At 37.1% G+C, this 18702-nt stretch overlaps 1 protein-coding gene across 5 annotated transcripts; it reads right to left on the minus strand.

Annotated features, from left to right (window-relative positions):
• Positions 1–156: 156 nt before the first annotated feature.
• LOC125236280 (PRKCA-binding protein) lies at positions 157–17526 on the minus strand. 5 transcript variants are annotated; one of them, XM_048143009.1, is made up of 10 exons: positions 17096–17196; positions 16878–17015; positions 9425–9536; positions 7775–7903; positions 3612–3844; positions 2747–2921; positions 2070–2263; positions 1308–1460; positions 819–921; positions 157–559 (listed from the first exon to the last, which is right to left on the minus strand). In XM_048143009.1, the coding sequence occupies exons 2-10, from the start codon at positions 16970–16972 to the stop codon at positions 185–187; spliced, it is 1569 nt and encodes a 522-aa protein (XP_047998966.1). In that variant the 5' UTR covers positions 16973–17015; positions 17096–17196; the 3' UTR covers positions 157–184. The 5 variants fall into 5 exon arrangements, with proteins under 5 accessions (XP_047998966.1, XP_047998975.1, XP_047998983.1 ...); XM_048143018.1 differs by lacking the exon at positions 16878–17015 and having other exon boundaries at positions 17096–17526; XM_048143026.1 differs by lacking the exons at positions 16878–17015; positions 17096–17196 and adding an exon at positions 16177–16195.
• Between the last annotated feature and the right edge of the window lie 1176 nt (positions 17527–18702).

An 18702-nucleotide genomic window follows, 5' to 3' on the forward strand; every position in this document is an offset into this window, starting at 1 on the left:
GCTTCATGGTCAATAAAGAGCTTTTATTTGAATTTATGTTGGAATTTCAGAGGCATGACCTAATTTAAATAAAAAAGCTTAATTATTTTCCTTAAAAGTAGTGTAAGATCTGAAAAAAGACAACCAAGTTAACATTTATATAGATACAAGTTTATTTGTTTATTTTAATAAAATCGACTAAAAGCTACTTTCCTATATTCAATTCACTCAACAGCTTGTCAAACACGTCATCAGTGTCGGTATTCTTGTTGGGCGCAAAATCGTCCATGAGGCCATTCTGAAACTCCCCGAAATCATTGTCAGCTAGCCCAAGTTCTGTCAAAAGAGTTAAATTGTCAGTCTTATCGCAGTCAGATTTGTCGAAGTTGTCGTTTTTGGTGAAACTGTTGGTTTCAAAATTGAAGTCGGTGTCAATAGATAACAGATGTTGGGAAGAATCGGTTGAATCTTTGTCTTTGGGCTGTCTTCTGTTGGTCACTGGGGCATCTTTCTCTTCATTGATGTCGTGATATTCTTGAATTTCTTTTGCGTATTCGATGTCGTCTTCTTCTTGACTATCCTGAGGGAGTAAAAATGCCTTATAAATAGTTGTACAATAGTGGGCCTTAAAAGACAATTCGATGATAGCGGAGGTCTTGAGTTACTTAACAGGACTCTCTGTCGGATGCCTCATAAGTAGGTGGCAGTCACTTTCGTAAAAACTAGTGCCTACGCCAAATCTTGGGATTACTTGTATAAGCGGACCCAGGCTCCTATGAGCCATGATGGTAATACTGGGATAACGCAAGGAGGATGATGATGCTCTGGCTTATACTTACTTGGATAAATTGTGTGGTGGACTTGTACTGGAAGGCATTTTGTGATAAGTCCACCTCTACCGGGAATAGGGTCGCATTTTCCTTCAAGTGGTCCACAGTTTCACTGAAATTAAAAAAAAATACTGATCTATAACTAGGTATTTGAAGTAAACGCGCGGTAGAGTGAAGATAGAAATAAAGATTTTATGTTTTGTAAATATCAAATGTTAGGTAATTTAGGAGAACAAATTTGTATCGGTTGAAATATTTAAAACTAAACTATTCATACAATAAAATGAGCTCCCTGTCGAGGTATTCCCGATGAACTACAGTATGGGGTTCTTCAAAAAAGGAGTGTACAAGTTTGTAATGGGTCGGCAACGCGCACGTGACACCTCTTGAGTTGCGGGCCTCCATAGGTTACTGTGACCGCTTTCCATCAGGCGGGCCGTATACCTGTTTGCCACCGACGTGGTATTAAAAAAAAAAGACTGATAACCGTACACTTACTTGTGATAAACGGCTAAACCCTGTATAAACCGCCGCAGCTGGTACGCCACGTCCTGTGTTTTCTTGTTGTCCAGTAATTCTAATTTGACCAGAACGTCCGAGCGTAGTCGCGCAAATCGCGCCCTGGCATCTTGGCGGCACCTTAAGATTAACCTGAAATAATGTTTTAAAATAGCACTTATAACTATAAAATGCAATTAGGGATTGATTTATGATTTACCGATGTATTGAATGTGATCTAACTGTAATAGAAGACCTTTTGCTGGGAGTGTATGTTTTTTTTTTAATCTTATTTATTTTATAAGCCATACATCGTATTTGATTAAGTCGGCTTAAAAATAACAAACTTTAGGTATTACTTAAATCAACAGTTATTGAATTTACATTTTAAATGGGAGTGTATGTTCTCCAACGGAAAAAATGAAGTTTAGAGTGTATTTCATTCTCTTCAAATTTTGGCTGAAACTGGCACAAACAGAAGAGGTTTTAGAGTTCTAGAAAGGCCGTTTTTCAGCAATCAACATCATTTGACAATTATCTGTAGGTACAAATTTGTATTTGATATAGGTGGGTAGCAAGCATATTCTCATTTCGGATACGATAAACCAATCTCAGATCGACGCCCGTGTTTCACTTACGACTTCCAAATTTTGTACGTATTATATATAACATACCGCTATGACCGCTATGATACGGTCACCTACTTTTGGCTCCCAACTTCACACCGGTTCATGACTTGGCGCAGTCGGTAGGATTACTTGCCTATATTCGTAGTTGCCAGTCTCCACCCTGTACAAAGGCTCTTGCAGGGCGTTGTAGCCATACTCCTCATCATCCATCTCCTTCACCTTGAGACAGTATGAGAGGTACTCAAACTTCGTGTCTGCGTACTTGCGGATTGTTAGCTTGGTGTCTGGAATGGCTTTTGTTAGGTACGTGCCCATGTCTGCTAGGATCTGAAATGGAAATGCAGGGTTATCTCTGATAAAAGTCATCGCCATTCATCGTTGTTATCTGCCCGATATTTTTTTTAATATTTATTTATTATAAATGGGCTTACTCTTGGCCACAGACTAGCCAAAGGCAAAGACGTGGCCTACGATGGAGTGAGCTCGCCCAGAAGATGCCTGTTCACTCTTGATTTGAAGGTTGCCGGGTTATATGAGCTCGGAAATATTTGATATTCGATTTACTAGTTGAATTTGAAGGAAAACAGTAAAGACATCGAGATTCTTTAGTGTCAGTACTACTGTCAGGAGGTCTGAAGGCTAATTATCATAGAACCTACGGACATAGGCACCTTTGCGAAAATACTCCTGAGTTCTGGCTAAAAATCCCAAAAACATAATGTTAAATGAGGCCTATGTAAATGATTTATTGACTTTTATGCGAAATTTTGCTGCATTCCGTAAAATCCTAGATATTAAATGATCCCTCACCGGTTTCAAAGCTTTAAGCATCTTAATCCCATCTCGTTCCAACAGGCGATGGTACTGGCCGAACTTGGAAAAGGCTTCCGAGGCTCTCGCCTGTGGTTCCCGCACGCCGATACCAGAGAATATGTCGCCCAGCGACTTATACGTCTGCAGGAGGTCGAAGTAGGCCTTCAGCATTCTGAGGAGTTGAATTTTGGATGTCTACATTTTGGTAGTTTGAAAATTGTGAGTAGGCAGGGTCTTTAAATACGTCGCCCATATTTCAAGGAAAAATGGTGACAACTGGTAACCTCGAGAAGCTCATAGTGACCGGCAAAGTATGCGTTGATTAGGCTCTCCACACCACCAGCAACAGAAACAGATGGAGAAAGATCATGAAAGAGAAAGTGATGCAAAAGCGAGACCACAGTATATTGAGGAATACGAAGCAAGGAAAGAAGGAGAGAAATGTAATATAGTTTAGTAGTTAAATAGTAAGATTTCCCAAAGTCGACTATTTGCAAAATTAACTTACGACGTTGCGAAATAAGTAATCATTTCTGACGCCAATAATTCGTATGTTTTCATCGTCATACTCATAAGCTACCTATTTTTAACCCCCGACGTAAAAACTACGGGGTGTTATAAGTTTGACTTGTCTGTCTGTCTGTCTGTCTGTCTGTGTGTATGTCTGTCTGTTTGTCTGTCTGTGTGTGTGTCTCTCTCTGTGGCATCGTAGCTCCCGAACGGATGAACCGATTTCGACTTAGTTTTTTTTTGTTTGAAAGCTGAGTTAGTCGGGAGTGTTCTTAGCCATGTTTATAAAAATCGGTTCACTATGTCGCGTTCGGGTGTTTTTTTTTAAATTTTAATAGTGCGTTATTTGTACCTTTTTGCATGTTCGACGAGTCTTTTATAAGTGGTCTCAGTTTCTCTCAGCTCATTGAGCTTGGCGACCAGAGTGTCGTTGCACAGTATGGCTCGAGACAGGCCGAGCGCGTCCGCCGCGCCAGAGGACATATTCTCAACGAGTCGGTGCTTCATCTTCTTCATTATTATATCTAAGCTCTTGCCTTGGCGGGGATCCGCGTGGAGTTTGTTGTAGTTTATTGTTACTTCATCCTGGAAATAACAGAATCCGTTAGGTATACTTATCTGGATACATAACCAACGTCACAATCGCTTATGCTAATATAGTTATTGTAGCTCTCTGTCGCCATCATAATTCACTATTACTATCTTAATTTTTCTGGTGTTCTATTTTCCACCAATAGCTTTCATTTTACTCTGTTTCATCAACCGTTAATACTTTTCTATAGTATTAGCAATATTGGCATGCATTTTGATGGCAATCGTTTTTTTTTCAAGCTTTGCGCGTTGTTATCGACTAGGCAAAAATGACTAATCTATCGACTGTTTTTTGACCGTGATTCATTCGGTGCAGAATATGAAGATCTAAATGACATCAGAAATCTCCATAACTTTATGTATGAAAACTAAAACATGAATATGAATCACGTTACTAGCTATAATCAGGGGCGGCTCACTCCGCGATTCTATCGCCGCGCTACAAGTACATACTGTCGGCCGCGAGTTCGCGGCCTAATCAGGGGTGACTAGAGATGGGCGCTGACGGGTAAATACCGGGAAAATACCCATATCTACCCAATCTACCCGGTATTTACCCGTATCTACCCAAATGAGCGGGTATAAAAAATAATCTATGAAATTAAAGATTATTCTTAATTTACATGACTGAAATATATTTTTCTACTAAAATAAATATATATATTTGACTAACTAATATTAAAATGTTAACAGAGATTCCAAATATTCCATATATCATGTGTTATTTACCACATTCAATTAAAAAGTTGTATTCCCCAGATGTTTTAGGCCCACTAAGTATTCAAATAACTTACTTAACTTAAACACGGTGGACAGACAAATTCAAATTCATTAACCAATGAGGTCACAGCTTTGCAAAACGCCAGGTAGTTGCATCCGTATTTAAAGGGTGCAATAAGTCACTTGACCGGTCAGTTACTTTTTTTTATTTTTATTTATGGGATACTTATACTTTAGTTTGTACTTAGTTAAACAAGCGCCACGTCCATGTGTGATTTTAATTAACACTTGCTTTGAATTCGGACTGTAATAATGCCACCTATGTGACTTCGGCTAGATAGTAGGCTTTACCAAACAAACAGCAAGTAACATTTTAGTGCTATAATTCTGGTTTTCGACGCTAAAAGCTACTATAGATGTCGTATAAAGGTTTTCGCGTGACCGCCTGTCGTATAAAAGCCTCCAGTAACACCTTTTAGCTATATAAGCTTGTACCGCTAAAAGGTGTTATTAGGAAGTGATGTAAACGTTTATATCACCATTTTATAGAGCCGCTATAGGCCTGGTCTATAACAGGATCAAATATGACTACTATAGGTCTATATTATTGTATAATAGTGTTAGGAATCACTGCTATGCAAGCAATTTGCGCTACTAAGGTTCCCGACAAGCCGCTATAGTTGTTGCGTTATACAGCTAAAAGGTGTTATTATTATTAGGAAGTGATGTAAACGTTTATATCACCATTTTATAGAGCCGCTATAGGCCTGGTCTATAACAGGATCAAATATGACTATTATAGAACAATATTACTGTATAATGGTGTTAGAAATCACTGTTATGCAATCAATTTGCGCTATTAAGGTTACCAACAAGCCGCTTATAGTATTTTTAGTAGTTGTGTTTTAACAGATTTAAAACCTAACTATACCACTATTTTGGGATATAGTGGCTTTGGAAAACACTGCTATAGTATTTAACACTGTATAGTAGTGATATGAATACCATTATAGAGCTATTTTTATAATGAAGTTTTCAGGATACGTTTATATAGCTTTGAAAAGGTTATAGTCGTTTTCTAATGCCTTTTATATCTCATCGCCGTATACGCCACAATGACTTTAAATATCACAGACCTGTTGAATAATGATTTCGGTATCTCTTTTAAAACACAATAGCGTTCTAGCTGAGTTTACTATATGTTTTATAAACCAAATCAGATATATAAGAGTAGAAAACGATTACTTTTAAATGACAATTTTGACCTTAAAAGGCTGCTTTATGGTGTTTATACATCGTAATTATGAAATCAGGCCAAAGATGCGGTATCTGGTTCCGTACAGTGTTTTTCTAGAAATTAACTTTAAAAATAGGTACACATAGCGACCAATTGTAGTTTAGATTTGTCATACTAAAAAGAAAACAACATTTATTAATACTGTTTAAAAGATCTTTCTATAGTAAAACATTGAAAACAAGTATTGTTTTCTATATAAAGAACTTATAAGTTAAACTGGATCATAGTTAAATTCTCATGCAACCCTAATTGAATCCACAATGGCAGGCTTATGGCAGTGAATGCGTATGATAAGTGATATAGTCGAACTATAAAAGCGTATGTTTTACTTCTTGGATCCATAGTAGAAACTATGGTGCCAATAATTTTATTGTATTAAATTATATTTATTTATTTTATTCAAAACATGTATAAATCGAGGGCGCATTTAAAATACTCCATTAAACTAATATTCTTTTAACGGTAAAATTTCCATCGCATACCTTTTTGCAGTAATGATGGAAGTATATGAAATCCAAATTATGTTAATTGACACTAAACTTCACAAGTTCACACGCCACTTTTCGTTAAGTTCCTCGTTTAGAACAGTTTTTGTTAAATATTACACACATTAAATTATTTTAGAAATTTCGCATTAAAAGGGACGGCAACTGCTATTATAGAACAAAATAACCTGTATAACGGAATCTCAAATGCTACTATAGCATACATTGATACTATAATAGCGTTACTGTGTCCTCTATGTCAACAAATTAGCACAATAGTCATCATTACATCACCATTATAGACCTTAAACGTCACGGATGATACTGCTATAGGCCTATTATATCACTAAATGGCTGCATAATTGCGCCAAATCGGCTCTACAGTACCAATATAGACTATTTATAGGACCATTTAGTGTGATTTAATTTGGTGTCCTCGACCACTATAGGACCAGAAATTGTTACTTGAGAGGAACTATAATAAGCACACAAAATTTCATCCCCATCGGTTCAGCCGTTTAGGAGGAGGAGGTAACAAACACACAAGCATGTCAATGATATTTAACAAATTCCTTATTCAATACAAATACTTCGATATATGTTTATAGAACTATATTAATAAAATATAAATATATTATACAATACCAAGAAAACATTTTTTCACGATTAAATTCAATTTATGACCCATTTTATTACAATATTTATTTATACCCACCTATTAGGGTAGAAAAGGTAAATATCGGGTAGATTGGGTAAATACCCGGTAAATACCCGATATCTACCCCGGGTATTTTCCCGCCGCCCATCTCTAGGGGTGACGCGCTTTCTCATGGAACGCACGTTCGCACTTTCTATTGTTACTTTACGTCGCGAGTTTTTTTTAAGGTTCATATGCGACGTCCGCGTGTGGAATGGCTAATAATGCTTAGTTAAATAGACATCATGCATAAAATAGGACAATCTTACACAGATCTACTATTGATTAAGTCCTACGGAAAAGTTCAGTAAGGCTTGTGATGTTGGGACTTAAACAAAAATATATAAATACTGTATATATAACTAGAAAGTATTCAAGACTTGCATATAATAGTATAACATTTTTTCTGATTTTATTCGTTTTCATCCATAGGCAATCCTATCGTCGGACGCTGCGCACAATCGCACATGCGGCTCGTTTATTTGTTAGAATTTTGTAGGCATTTAAAAAGGCGGTAGGCCTTCTGTACTTGTACTATTATATATTGTGCTATAATTAATGAATCGTTGGTCATTGGGTATCTTCTACATAGTTTTTCCTTGAAATGTTCTGTCACGACTGATAGATATGTAGATTTTTAACTTAACTCGAATGCGTCATTCGATATGCATTTTAATATTTCCCAACCTCATGAAAGTCTAATACACGCCTCACAGATCGCATACCTTGGCGGCTTGTATCATCTTGGCGACCTCTACCTTGGTCTTGCCCTTCACAGTTTGTCCGTTCACGCCCACCAGCTCATCGCCGCTCTGCAGTGTGCCGTCTCTTGATGCTGGGGTATTGTCGAAGATCTGAAAATTATACATTGTGACTATGTGGTCTACAGACAATGACACAATCTCAAGTCTGTGTTCCCAAAAGGGGAAATTGCTCAAATGTGCAACTCATAGCAATTATATTGGTTGCAAGAAAACGAAATTGTGATATTGTTGTGGCAAGTTGCATATATGAGTTCAATAAAATTCTAATTTGTCATTAGACTTATATTACCGGGAATTACCACAACTCATATCTCACTGCAGACTTCTACGAGACGAGAGAACGGGGTTGAAGTAAGTATTGGAGAAAATATAACTGGAAATCTGCCTATCAATCGAAATAACGCTTAGAGTAGACCTGCCTAAATTTACATATTGATAAAAATTCCAACCAGTTTCAAAAAATATACTGTTACATATATGTGTAATGCATGTTACATTTAAGAATCCCGTTTCTCGTGCATTACCTAAGTTAAAATTTAAACTGGTTCTCCAATGTCATGTCAGTATGGAATTTATGGGGCAATTAGAATGTTCATTAATTTTAATTACTTTCAAGCTTTTATTAAACTTGCAAGTATGTATCAGTCACTGTAGAACTATGTCATAGTGACGTTATAAATCACATTGTAAGAAATCTCTAACTGCTTGTCATTTTGACATGGTTGTAGAGTGGTCTAGCCTAGGGTTCCAATTGGTTGACTGTACCTACTATACATATTTATACGATCCTTATTTTATACGAACTTTGAAGTTAAGTATATGCTACCACTGTACCTATAGTAGTATGAAAATGCTAGGCATATTTCATTTGTCTTTAAGAAATTGCTACGAAGAAACAATTGGATGCAGATCAATGCATCTATAATCTCGATTTCAATCATGGCATAGTTTTTTTACTGGATTATGACACAACTTTGTATCATAACGTGAACAGTCGCTCTCATGCAGCTACGACTGCATACAAGATATAAAAACAATCTCTTTGCTGTTCCCACTGATAGGGAAGGCATCTATAATCTCGATTCCAATCATGGCATAGTTTTTTTACTGGATTATGACACAACTTTGTATCATAACGTGAACAGTCGCTCTCATGCAGCTACGACTGCATACAAGATATAAAAATAAAGACTAATCAAAGGTGACTAAATTATTCCTTTCAATTCTTACGTAAGCCAACACGTAGAGACCCTTTCGACACTTTAATGAAATGTAAGGGGTACACTGAGCGGATGTTAGGTTAGGTTATTTTTATTATTGCAAAGGGATAGGAGAGGTTAAAAAAGTCCAAAACAATCTTACTCCAAATCGGGTATCTACTCGTATCTGTTGTAAAAACGTTTAAAACAATACTTGACGAAAATAGGAAACCTGGGTACGTAGCCGGATGGCACAAATGCTCACGAAACGAAACACTCGTAGATATCTATCTCTATCGCTCTGCGTATTGGCGCGACAGAGTCAGACTACCTTTCGCGGCGTTTCGTTTTCGTTTCGCGTCGCAGAAATGCCATTCGGCTATGGCACGTGGAGTAATTAAACCTAACGAACCTGCACAATGTAAAGACAAGGGCACAACGGCGCTCCTCCACCGATGCTGATTCCTATCAGGTTCTTCTCATCCTTGGCCAGAGAGACGCTGCCTGACGTCACTGTCATGCCCCTGAAATATTTTAATATAAGATAGAGTACACTGCCTTCAAACCTTCAGTTTATTCATTCATCGTTCTATTATTTTTTATTTAAATAAACAACTGTGTTTTTTGTAATGAGCTTGTCTACTACTAATAATCGTGTTTATTTATTAGACTTATATTGACCGGGATATAGACCGTGATTACCTTTTTGATTTTTGTCGAATATAAGTCTAATGAAAATAACCGTGAATCATTCAAAACTCGTGTTTATTTACTATCTAAAAACCAGATATTATTGACATGTAAATATTGAAAATTTTGCAAATCTAAATGATATGTTTGGTAATTCCTGGACGATCAAGTGTTGCCCTCTTCTGACCCTAACGTAAGCGTGTGCCAACGTACCAAGGATATAACTATACCTATTTGATACTTTCGCTTTCACAAAATTACCTTTGACGTGAACGTCATATTAGTCATGTACATGAAGACTAAACGAAAACCAAGTCACTACTATTATTTATGAGTTTTATGACAAATAACACAACGGCACTTTGGGAGAGTCTCGTTTGGGACGCCGTGGTGAACGGACGCATCCCTGCGAGCGCAATTGTCCCTCAAGGGTTGTAAAACCCCGGTCAAAACAAAAGAGCCCGCGACGACTCGACGGGTGGTAACCGACTGACCGCGGCCTACGATCCGTTCCTATTCCTAGTGTGTTTATGTAGTTTGTAGTTTTTGCGTCACGAGTGTGCCGTGTGTTTTAATATTTATCCAATTTATAGAGACAGTGAGAGACCAAAAACACACAGCAGCAACCACAAAGACAATCCGCAGTATGAGTTTACGAGTGTGAAGCGTGTTTACATACTTACAGTGACAGTTGCAAAAATTTTTAGAGACAGTGTTAGATCAAATAATGTTTAGGTGTACTAAATAGCGACTCAAGCCAAGCGGGTGCCAGTGCCGGTGGCTCTCGCCCTCGCCTAACCCGGGCCCGGTGTCTACGACCCAACGTCAAGGAGCAGCGGCAACTCAGCTCAGCTGTCACCCACACCTTCACCGCGATCAAATTGGTGAGCTCGTTCCATCTCTGTAAAGCCTTAGTGCTAATACCGGTGCTCCAAAGTATATCGTTTGCACTGTGTTTGGTTTTGGGGACCAAACTTAAGAGTTGGTTAAGCCTCCAACGCACTCATATCCCCCATGAGTCAGCACGGGGACTCAAAGCTGCGGTCACGTTAATACTCTTTTAGCATCAGGGGATTGCAATTATATATGCCTATTTTAATCTTATACTACACACTGTGCCTAAATTATATACCATGACTATATTTTACTATTTAATAAGCACACCACATAGCATACATGTCACATCAATCTAATCACACGTCCGTTAGTTTAACTTAGATTTCAAATCTATCACTAGAGCCCCGCATCGGTTCAAGACGCGGTTATATGACATTAACTTGAAAGAGCCGGTCACGCGGCCCATTTCAGTTATATTTAAATTAATCTTAGTCCTAATTAATCTAATCGTAAGTTATATTAAATAACGCCTCATTTGATCAATTTGAATTAAGGGGTTGACTCGCAGAGCCATTGAGTGATAGCCACGACGTTTCCATAACATTCTTTATAGGTAGGGAAGACAGGTCACATACGAGGTAGAATCTCCATAACGCAATCTCGATGGCCTGGGTATCAAAAGCAAGCTACGTAGTAGTTTATATTAGTTAATTGTGTCCCTAGAATTAAAGTTACGGTACACACTAGACAGGAAAGTAGACTTAAGAAGGCACGTTGGTCTCAATCCCGATAGCGATGTTTAGTTGGCCAGTTGCAAAACATTTAGTTTACTATTTCTTTGCGCTAAATAATATATATTATCATATCATTGGTACCGTTATAACGAAGGACTGCAACGAAATATCATAATTCGAAAAACATATAATAATGTACATACTAAGTTCACATTACAAAGTCATATGTAGGTACATAACACCCCTTTAGGTACTTACTCAACCCATCAATTCCCCGAAGATACATTGCTAGCCGGAAATACAAGACAGAATTATTTGAGACCCAAAAAAGAGGATTTTTCTCTGGAATTATCAGGGTAGCTTTGACAACATAACATATTGCAATCCCAACTCATAAAAAGCCAATAACTACCCAGTAAAGAAAAGGATAAATTACTTTCAAAAAAATCAAGACAGTTTCCTCGTAAAGGCGTGCACACTGCACAAGTGCACACATCTGGCCTCCAGTCACCGCTATTCGGCCAAACACGGTCAATGGTCATAAAAGATAAACGCAATACTCTATTGAGAATAGGGTCATCCAAATGTCTTTTCAAATCTCTGCAAACGCAAATTTATGACTAAGACAAAAGGCCCATCGGACCATATGGCAGTCGAACCCACGCTACCTACTAGAAAAATAACATAGGTTTATTGCATAAATAGCTTTTTTTGCCAGAGCAGGCTAAACCAGCCCCAAAAATGTATTTATATTTACTCTCTAAGTTCTAGGTACCTAAAACTACACATGGCCGAGATCGAGTGTCTTGGGGTGTGGTACATGTGAATGTGACAGCTAAACAGTAGCTGTAAGGTGATTATTAAGTTATTTTGAGTGACTAATACCACGTAATCTATCGATGTTTTATTATTGTGCTTTCTTTAACGAACTTGTGCACGAGTGTCTATGTGTAGTGGTTGAATGAATCATGAAAGTATGGACTTAAAATTTGGTTGTCGTTCACGAACTAGAAGAAACTGTTATTTCAAGAGGAACTGCGCTTCAAAACGTCATTCATCTATCACATCAGCGGACGTGTCATCACCGTTCATGGCAAAGTTTCGAACTGTTAGCGGTCTACAACTACAACCACCAACATTACGCTGCACTTAGCCAACAGTAGATACAAGTTACCGGAACTCTTACGTCGCCAAGTCTACTCATAGATGAAGGACACTCAAATTGTTCTTTCTGCTACCTCCCGTGTTCGTCGTCTGCCAAGAACAAGAAGAAATACACCGAGTCCTGAAAGAATGACATGAAACGAAACTATCAATAGAAAATTAACCCAGTATCCCAACAATGCTCAGCAGAGCAGCGGAACCCTCTTCACAGATATTATATACCCGGACTCTTCTCATCACCAAGAATGGCGTGAGGCTGCATAGCCGGTCGAAGAAAGTAGTACTGTTAATAAATTTAAAAAAAAATCGCGTTATATTGCCTCAGTTTTATCTTACAGCGAAAGCAGTTATTATTAGAGTGAAAATATTTACTGGATTTTCAGTGTAATTTATTTAGTTACCGTATAGTTAAGTGTTGTGGCAATCGACAAGTATTTACTACACTCAGGGAGACTACTTGGAAGAATTACGAGAAAGAGGGATAATATGGGTTCGTCGGAGTTACAGAAAACTCAACTACAATGGCTTCGGATACAAACAATCAATCTCAACATTTAAAAAAACCGGGAAACAGTTTAACCGCAGTCGCCATCCCTTCGTATATATTTACACACATATCTATCCATCTTCCCTACACTGGGCACGATGCTAGTATTCGGTCTGGTTCTTCTACTCCCGTCGATCCCCATCCTGACTGCAAACGCCCCACACTCCCCACCCGTATTATTGGCTCACCGGTGTCTCGGGCAGGAGGGTCAGCCGGACATGCCAGGGCGGCAGACGACGGGCGGAATACACGAGTAGGCCCGAAGGCGCGTCCTGAATCGGTACAGGCTCGCCAGGACGGAGGTTGTTAGCACACCCAGCATACGCCTCTGACCGGCGGCCTGTATCGTGCCCGTACGTGCATTTGAGCAAGCTCGAGGAGCCTCCCGTCCCTCCCTCTCTGTTAGGACCAGCGCCTCTGCGTCCTTGCAGCAGTAACTGCTGGCTGGTGTAGTCACAGTACAGTACAGTAGTGAGGTTGTTAAAATTGTTGCAAACTTATCGTGGTTGACTCTTACTCAAGGAATTTAAAAAAGTTAATAAGTATAATAAATTCTGATTCAAAGTTTGTAAAAGTAAACTACAGACGATATTTATATAGGCGTACGAAATATAGGTGTAATTGAGAAATATGTTATGTAAATATAATGTTAGAACCCGTCTCTAATCTAGTTACTCCACTCGAAGGAAATGAGAAAACACACTAATGAGATGGATGGTAATAAAAAGACAGTTTTGTATCGATAGCGTTTATTTTTAAAATAACATGAGCACTAGCGCTACATTTGGTCTAATGCTAGTTGAGCTTTTAGTTCATACATCACACTCGAAACAAACCAGGGAATCACTTAATACTACGGCTAGTTCAGTCAGCAATCTTGGCAATACTAATTCGCTTAGCACTTTTGCTTACAAACTTCTATGTGATCAGTTTTCTCTGCAGCAGACTAGGTATCTACGTTCCTCCGTAGACGTATGAACCGTATGGTCGCGACAAATAAAACGTACCTACTTACTATTATTTTGCTCAGCTACTTAGCGTTAGTGGTTCACCTTAAGGGTTTGCTAGGGCTGGCTAGTAAAACTGGTGATCACAACGATGACAGATGACAGCTGACTTACAGGAGGTCTTGGTGCTGTATCATGTACCGCTCCCGACGCAGGTCGTTGAATATGCATTCCGTGTCCTGATCATCCTGGCCTTCTTTCAACTGTCTGAATGTAAATCATTAAAAAAACATATACAAACATTTAAAATGTATAAAAATGTATGTAAACATTTAAAATGTATGTACGAGTATGTAAATGGGAGGATGGAATGAAAATTAGACACCTACTTATTTTATGTCTTATTTCAAAATAAGTTTTCGGAGAAGAGGAATCCCGTTATGATGAAGTAACTCATAATTATTGAAGTATTGATTGCAAGGGAGGCCTGATTGTGTGTAGGATACGAGTATGAAAATAAATGATGGAAAAGATAGGATGCCTTTCTGAATAGGGGCTATCGTGAAATCTTAGTTTTTAAATCGAAATTTAAACGTTTTAATCAAGTACCTATACTAGACAGTGAACAAAAGTCACATAAAAACTGTATTTCCAACGTTGATACCTTTTTAGCCAATAATTAAAAGGTTGAAGCTGTCTTGATAGAAAAAGAAAAACCCTAGAACGTGTCTGGTCTTCATACCATATCAGTATAATTTTAATAAAATCATAGCACCGAGGCGCTGTGCTCGAAGTGCCTATTTATTTTTTGTTTCCTTCTAATCTGGACTGAGGGCTCTTTATTCCCTATGAAGGTGCCTACAGGTTTGGCGTTATCACAATTGCTCATGGACTTTTTTGGATGTAAGTATCTTGCCGTTCCCACTTACAGTTGGTCACTGAACACTTAATGATAATAATGATGTATAATTAAATGACATGATTAAATAATCACAGGACATTACGGTAATGAGGGTTACATTAGTCAATCATGATCATCCCATATTTGGTATTTGTAATTGTTTTGGAATAACTGTTTTAACGGGATGCAATCTTGATAGGCCTCGTTTTTGAGTTGTATAGCTAAAATATTGATTGTTGAAATATCGAATAAAATTAACGACGTTTGTTAAAAAATGTGGAGGTCTACTTATGCGCAGAACACTATTAACGATATTATGGCAGTTTCAGAAAATTGGAATACCTAGTATTTAAGTAAAAAAAGATACAAAAATAACTAATAAACTAAAGTTAGCGAATAGATGTCCTTTTGTTCTGCAGGAAAACAAGAAGATTTGAAGAAGGAAGTGTGGGAATGCTGCCGGAATGTTGCAGCAGGGAATTGGGCTGAATGAACACACAGTGATTTGTCCCTACACTACATCTACATCTACATCTACAAATAGAATGTTGGCCTAAATAATTTGTATAGAAGGGCGACTTGAAATAAATCAGTAAATACAGGGGTGATTTCATCTTAGGTACCACTATACTATATACAACCTACTAGAAAATCTTACGCGAATTGTCGTAGTCATACAAACAGCTCAATTATGCTAGCAGGCCTAGCAGTAAAACATCACAAACCTAATTAAAATGAAAGCACTAAAGCTATTATTATTGTATATAAAAATAAAATATATAAAATAAATATTCCACACAGATCAATTAGCCCCAAACTAAGCAAAGCTTGTAACTATAGTGTTATACATTTAAATAGATAAATACATACATATAATAAATAACATCCATGACTCAGGAACAAATATCTGTGTCATCACACAAATAAATGCCGGGATTCGAACCCAGGATAAATAAATAAATAAATAATCCTAATTATCTACCTTCCAGCTAACGTGGGGAAATATAGAATGAAATTACCTTGCATTATAAAAACAGCTTGGTGCGGCGATTTAGAACAATAAATTGAGCTTAGCCGAGTAGGTGATGTGGAAATGTTAATGTCATGGACTCTGCTCGATAAAATATTAGTTATTCAATATGTTTCCGATATGATAATGAACTGATTTTTTTTTTTTATAAATAACCTCTCCGTCGTCGTAAAGATCTAATAACTAAAATTTGAATCGGACAGGCCGCCGACCATCGCATCGGACCATCTGATCCGGACGAGTGAGCAATGAATGGGTAACAATAGGTACATTACTTAACTACAAAATGTAAATCAGTCAAACCAGATACTTACTCCTTATGAGTATCAGTGTCCTGGGCAACTTCTTCCAGTGTAGTCTCTTGAATGACATTGGCACTAAACGAAACATATTTTTAAAAGCTTAAAATAAGTCTTTTATTTTTTTGGATTTTCGAACATTACATTTTCATGAACTCACCTTTCTTCTAACGAAACCAAAAATTGCGAACGAGTTTGTTTGGATCTCGCTGGTTGTGTAGAAATTCTAAATTAAAATAAATCGAAAGTTATAAAAGTATGTATTTAAATAATTATGAAAGTATATTTAAATATAGATGTAGGTACCTACCTATTTTAAAAGAAAGTATAATTACTATAAGTATAGACACTTAACTAAATTTATACACTACTACTCTATTTGTTGCTAATTTAAGCCGTTCTACAAAAACCCAAAATGACCCTTCTAAAGATTAATGAGGGTAAGTTCTATAAAAAATAATTATCCCTTAAGTAATAAGCAATCATTATTAATGTTTCCTCTGCAATTTATATTTGCAGCCAGGCTTCCTATATTTATATAATTTCATGTCATCATATATATGTAGGTAACCATATATATGTAAGATTTATTTTCATATTAATTTGTAATCCAACATTTCATGTCCACACAATGATAATGAGTTACTAGAAACTAGAAAAATGCTAGAAATTACTCAAAAATATTTGTAAAGATTAGTGAACTATAATTAAATTACTGTTTATCTTCAAACATGGTCCTCGTCATGTACGTATACATCAACGGGCTGATCCTCGGGTCGTTGTAAGGGAACACTTGGTTATACTGCCACATATCGCACAAAACACAAACCAACAGTTACACAAACAATACCACTCTGCAACATAAAGGAAGTTCACTGATAACTCAAACTGATAACAAAACAAGTTCCCGATGCGGGTTTTCCAAATAACTTACATTTTATCTTCCTCGAAAAAATAGTCATCATCGTAGTCCTGCATTGTATTATATCTAATAAATAGTAATTTTGTCCCTAAATATGTTTCACGAAATACGTGGCTAAACGTCAAGGGTTTGTCAAATTTATTGATTTTTTTCTGTTTGTATTTGCGCGGTAGCCCGTCGGTAAAACAGGGGCAGCGACGACCAATCAGAAGCCAGGATATCCAAATGGCGGGAAACGGCGTTTAGTTATCGATGCGTTCAAGGTAGGAATGCGTAATTACAGAGTTCAAATAAAGTATAGTCGGTCATGACATTTCCGTCAGTAGAAAAATGCGGCGTATTTAAAAAAAATCTTAGCCGCGAAGTAATCGCTCTTTATCTTCGCATTGACCATGCAAAAAGTCACGTCATACATAGAATCTCTTGGTTTCCATATAATTTAATAACTGTCCCTCTCTCTCTGCAGACTCTAGCTAAGATTGGTTCGCCTTTCTCACTGACTGTAATTAAATTACATACATTTTCGGTAAAATCCATGAATGTTCTTGTTATAATTTTAAAATATATTTAGGTATTATCTGTTTGCTGATAAAGATAAAAGCATCATGGTGCCGACTGGGCGACTTGACTGTATTTCGCAAGCCTATATATGTATTCTATTAAAATTATAGTATTTACCTTTAATTCAATAATGGCCACCTGTCCTTGTTTTTGTATTACTGTTCATTCATGCATTGTATGTAAGCAAAAACTGCCTTTAAACGGAAATAGTTTTGAACTATGTGCCTTGATCCACTTTTTACTTGGTCCGTCCGTTGTGCGAATTATAAGTATTTAAAGTAAATGTATCAAAATTAAATACATTTTGATTATTTTTGAGTAGCTACCTATTGTAATTAGAATTCAACTATGTTAACTCTGGGCAGATTTTGAACTTGAAGGGTTTGTAGGCAATTTGTCATAATTAGGTACTTCATGGGCACTGTTTATGAATTTTATGATAATGGACACTGTGCCCTATGTTACTGGGAAGTCTGTTCATAGTTGGCAAATCATGGGGAATCTTCCTCTTTTAACGTCGGTGCATCGACTCAAAGGGGCATAGATGATATGACATGACGCCAGGCAAGGTCAACTTGTACGTTCCGGGTTAGCCCTTACTCGGAGTTAATCGTTTATTATACAATACAGTTTAACCTTGTATAACCAGTTAACTCTGAGAGTTAGGCAACTCTGGAACGTGTAAGATACCTAAGATAAGAAATATTTATTAGTAAAAAAAACGTAGAACAGAACTTAATACTATTCAGAGGAATGGGAATTCCACTATAAAAAGGTCCAAGTTATCATGCAAGTAGCTTTTACCTTATCCAAGCTAAAATTGTTTCGATCTCTTCCAGAATCAATTTTTGATGCGGTATCAATGAATTGCTACCATTAAGGCTATGATAAAATTAACTTTATGAATAATGTATGTAAGTTAACTCTATTATTGCTCATTTATTAGCTTAGTCCGCGAGTTCCCAGACATGCCTACTTAGGTAGGAGTTCGGTGCGGATTTTTACAAAAATCCATAAATATCACAATTATTCATTAGTGAAATGACGAAATCATTAAC

The sequence above is a fragment of the Leguminivora glycinivorella genome, chromosome 2, assembly GCF_023078275.1.
Source record: "Leguminivora glycinivorella isolate SPB_JAAS2020 chromosome 2, LegGlyc_1.1, whole genome shotgun sequence".
NCBI classification, from domain to species: domain Eukaryota; kingdom Metazoa; phylum Arthropoda; class Insecta; order Lepidoptera; family Tortricidae; genus Leguminivora; species Leguminivora glycinivorella.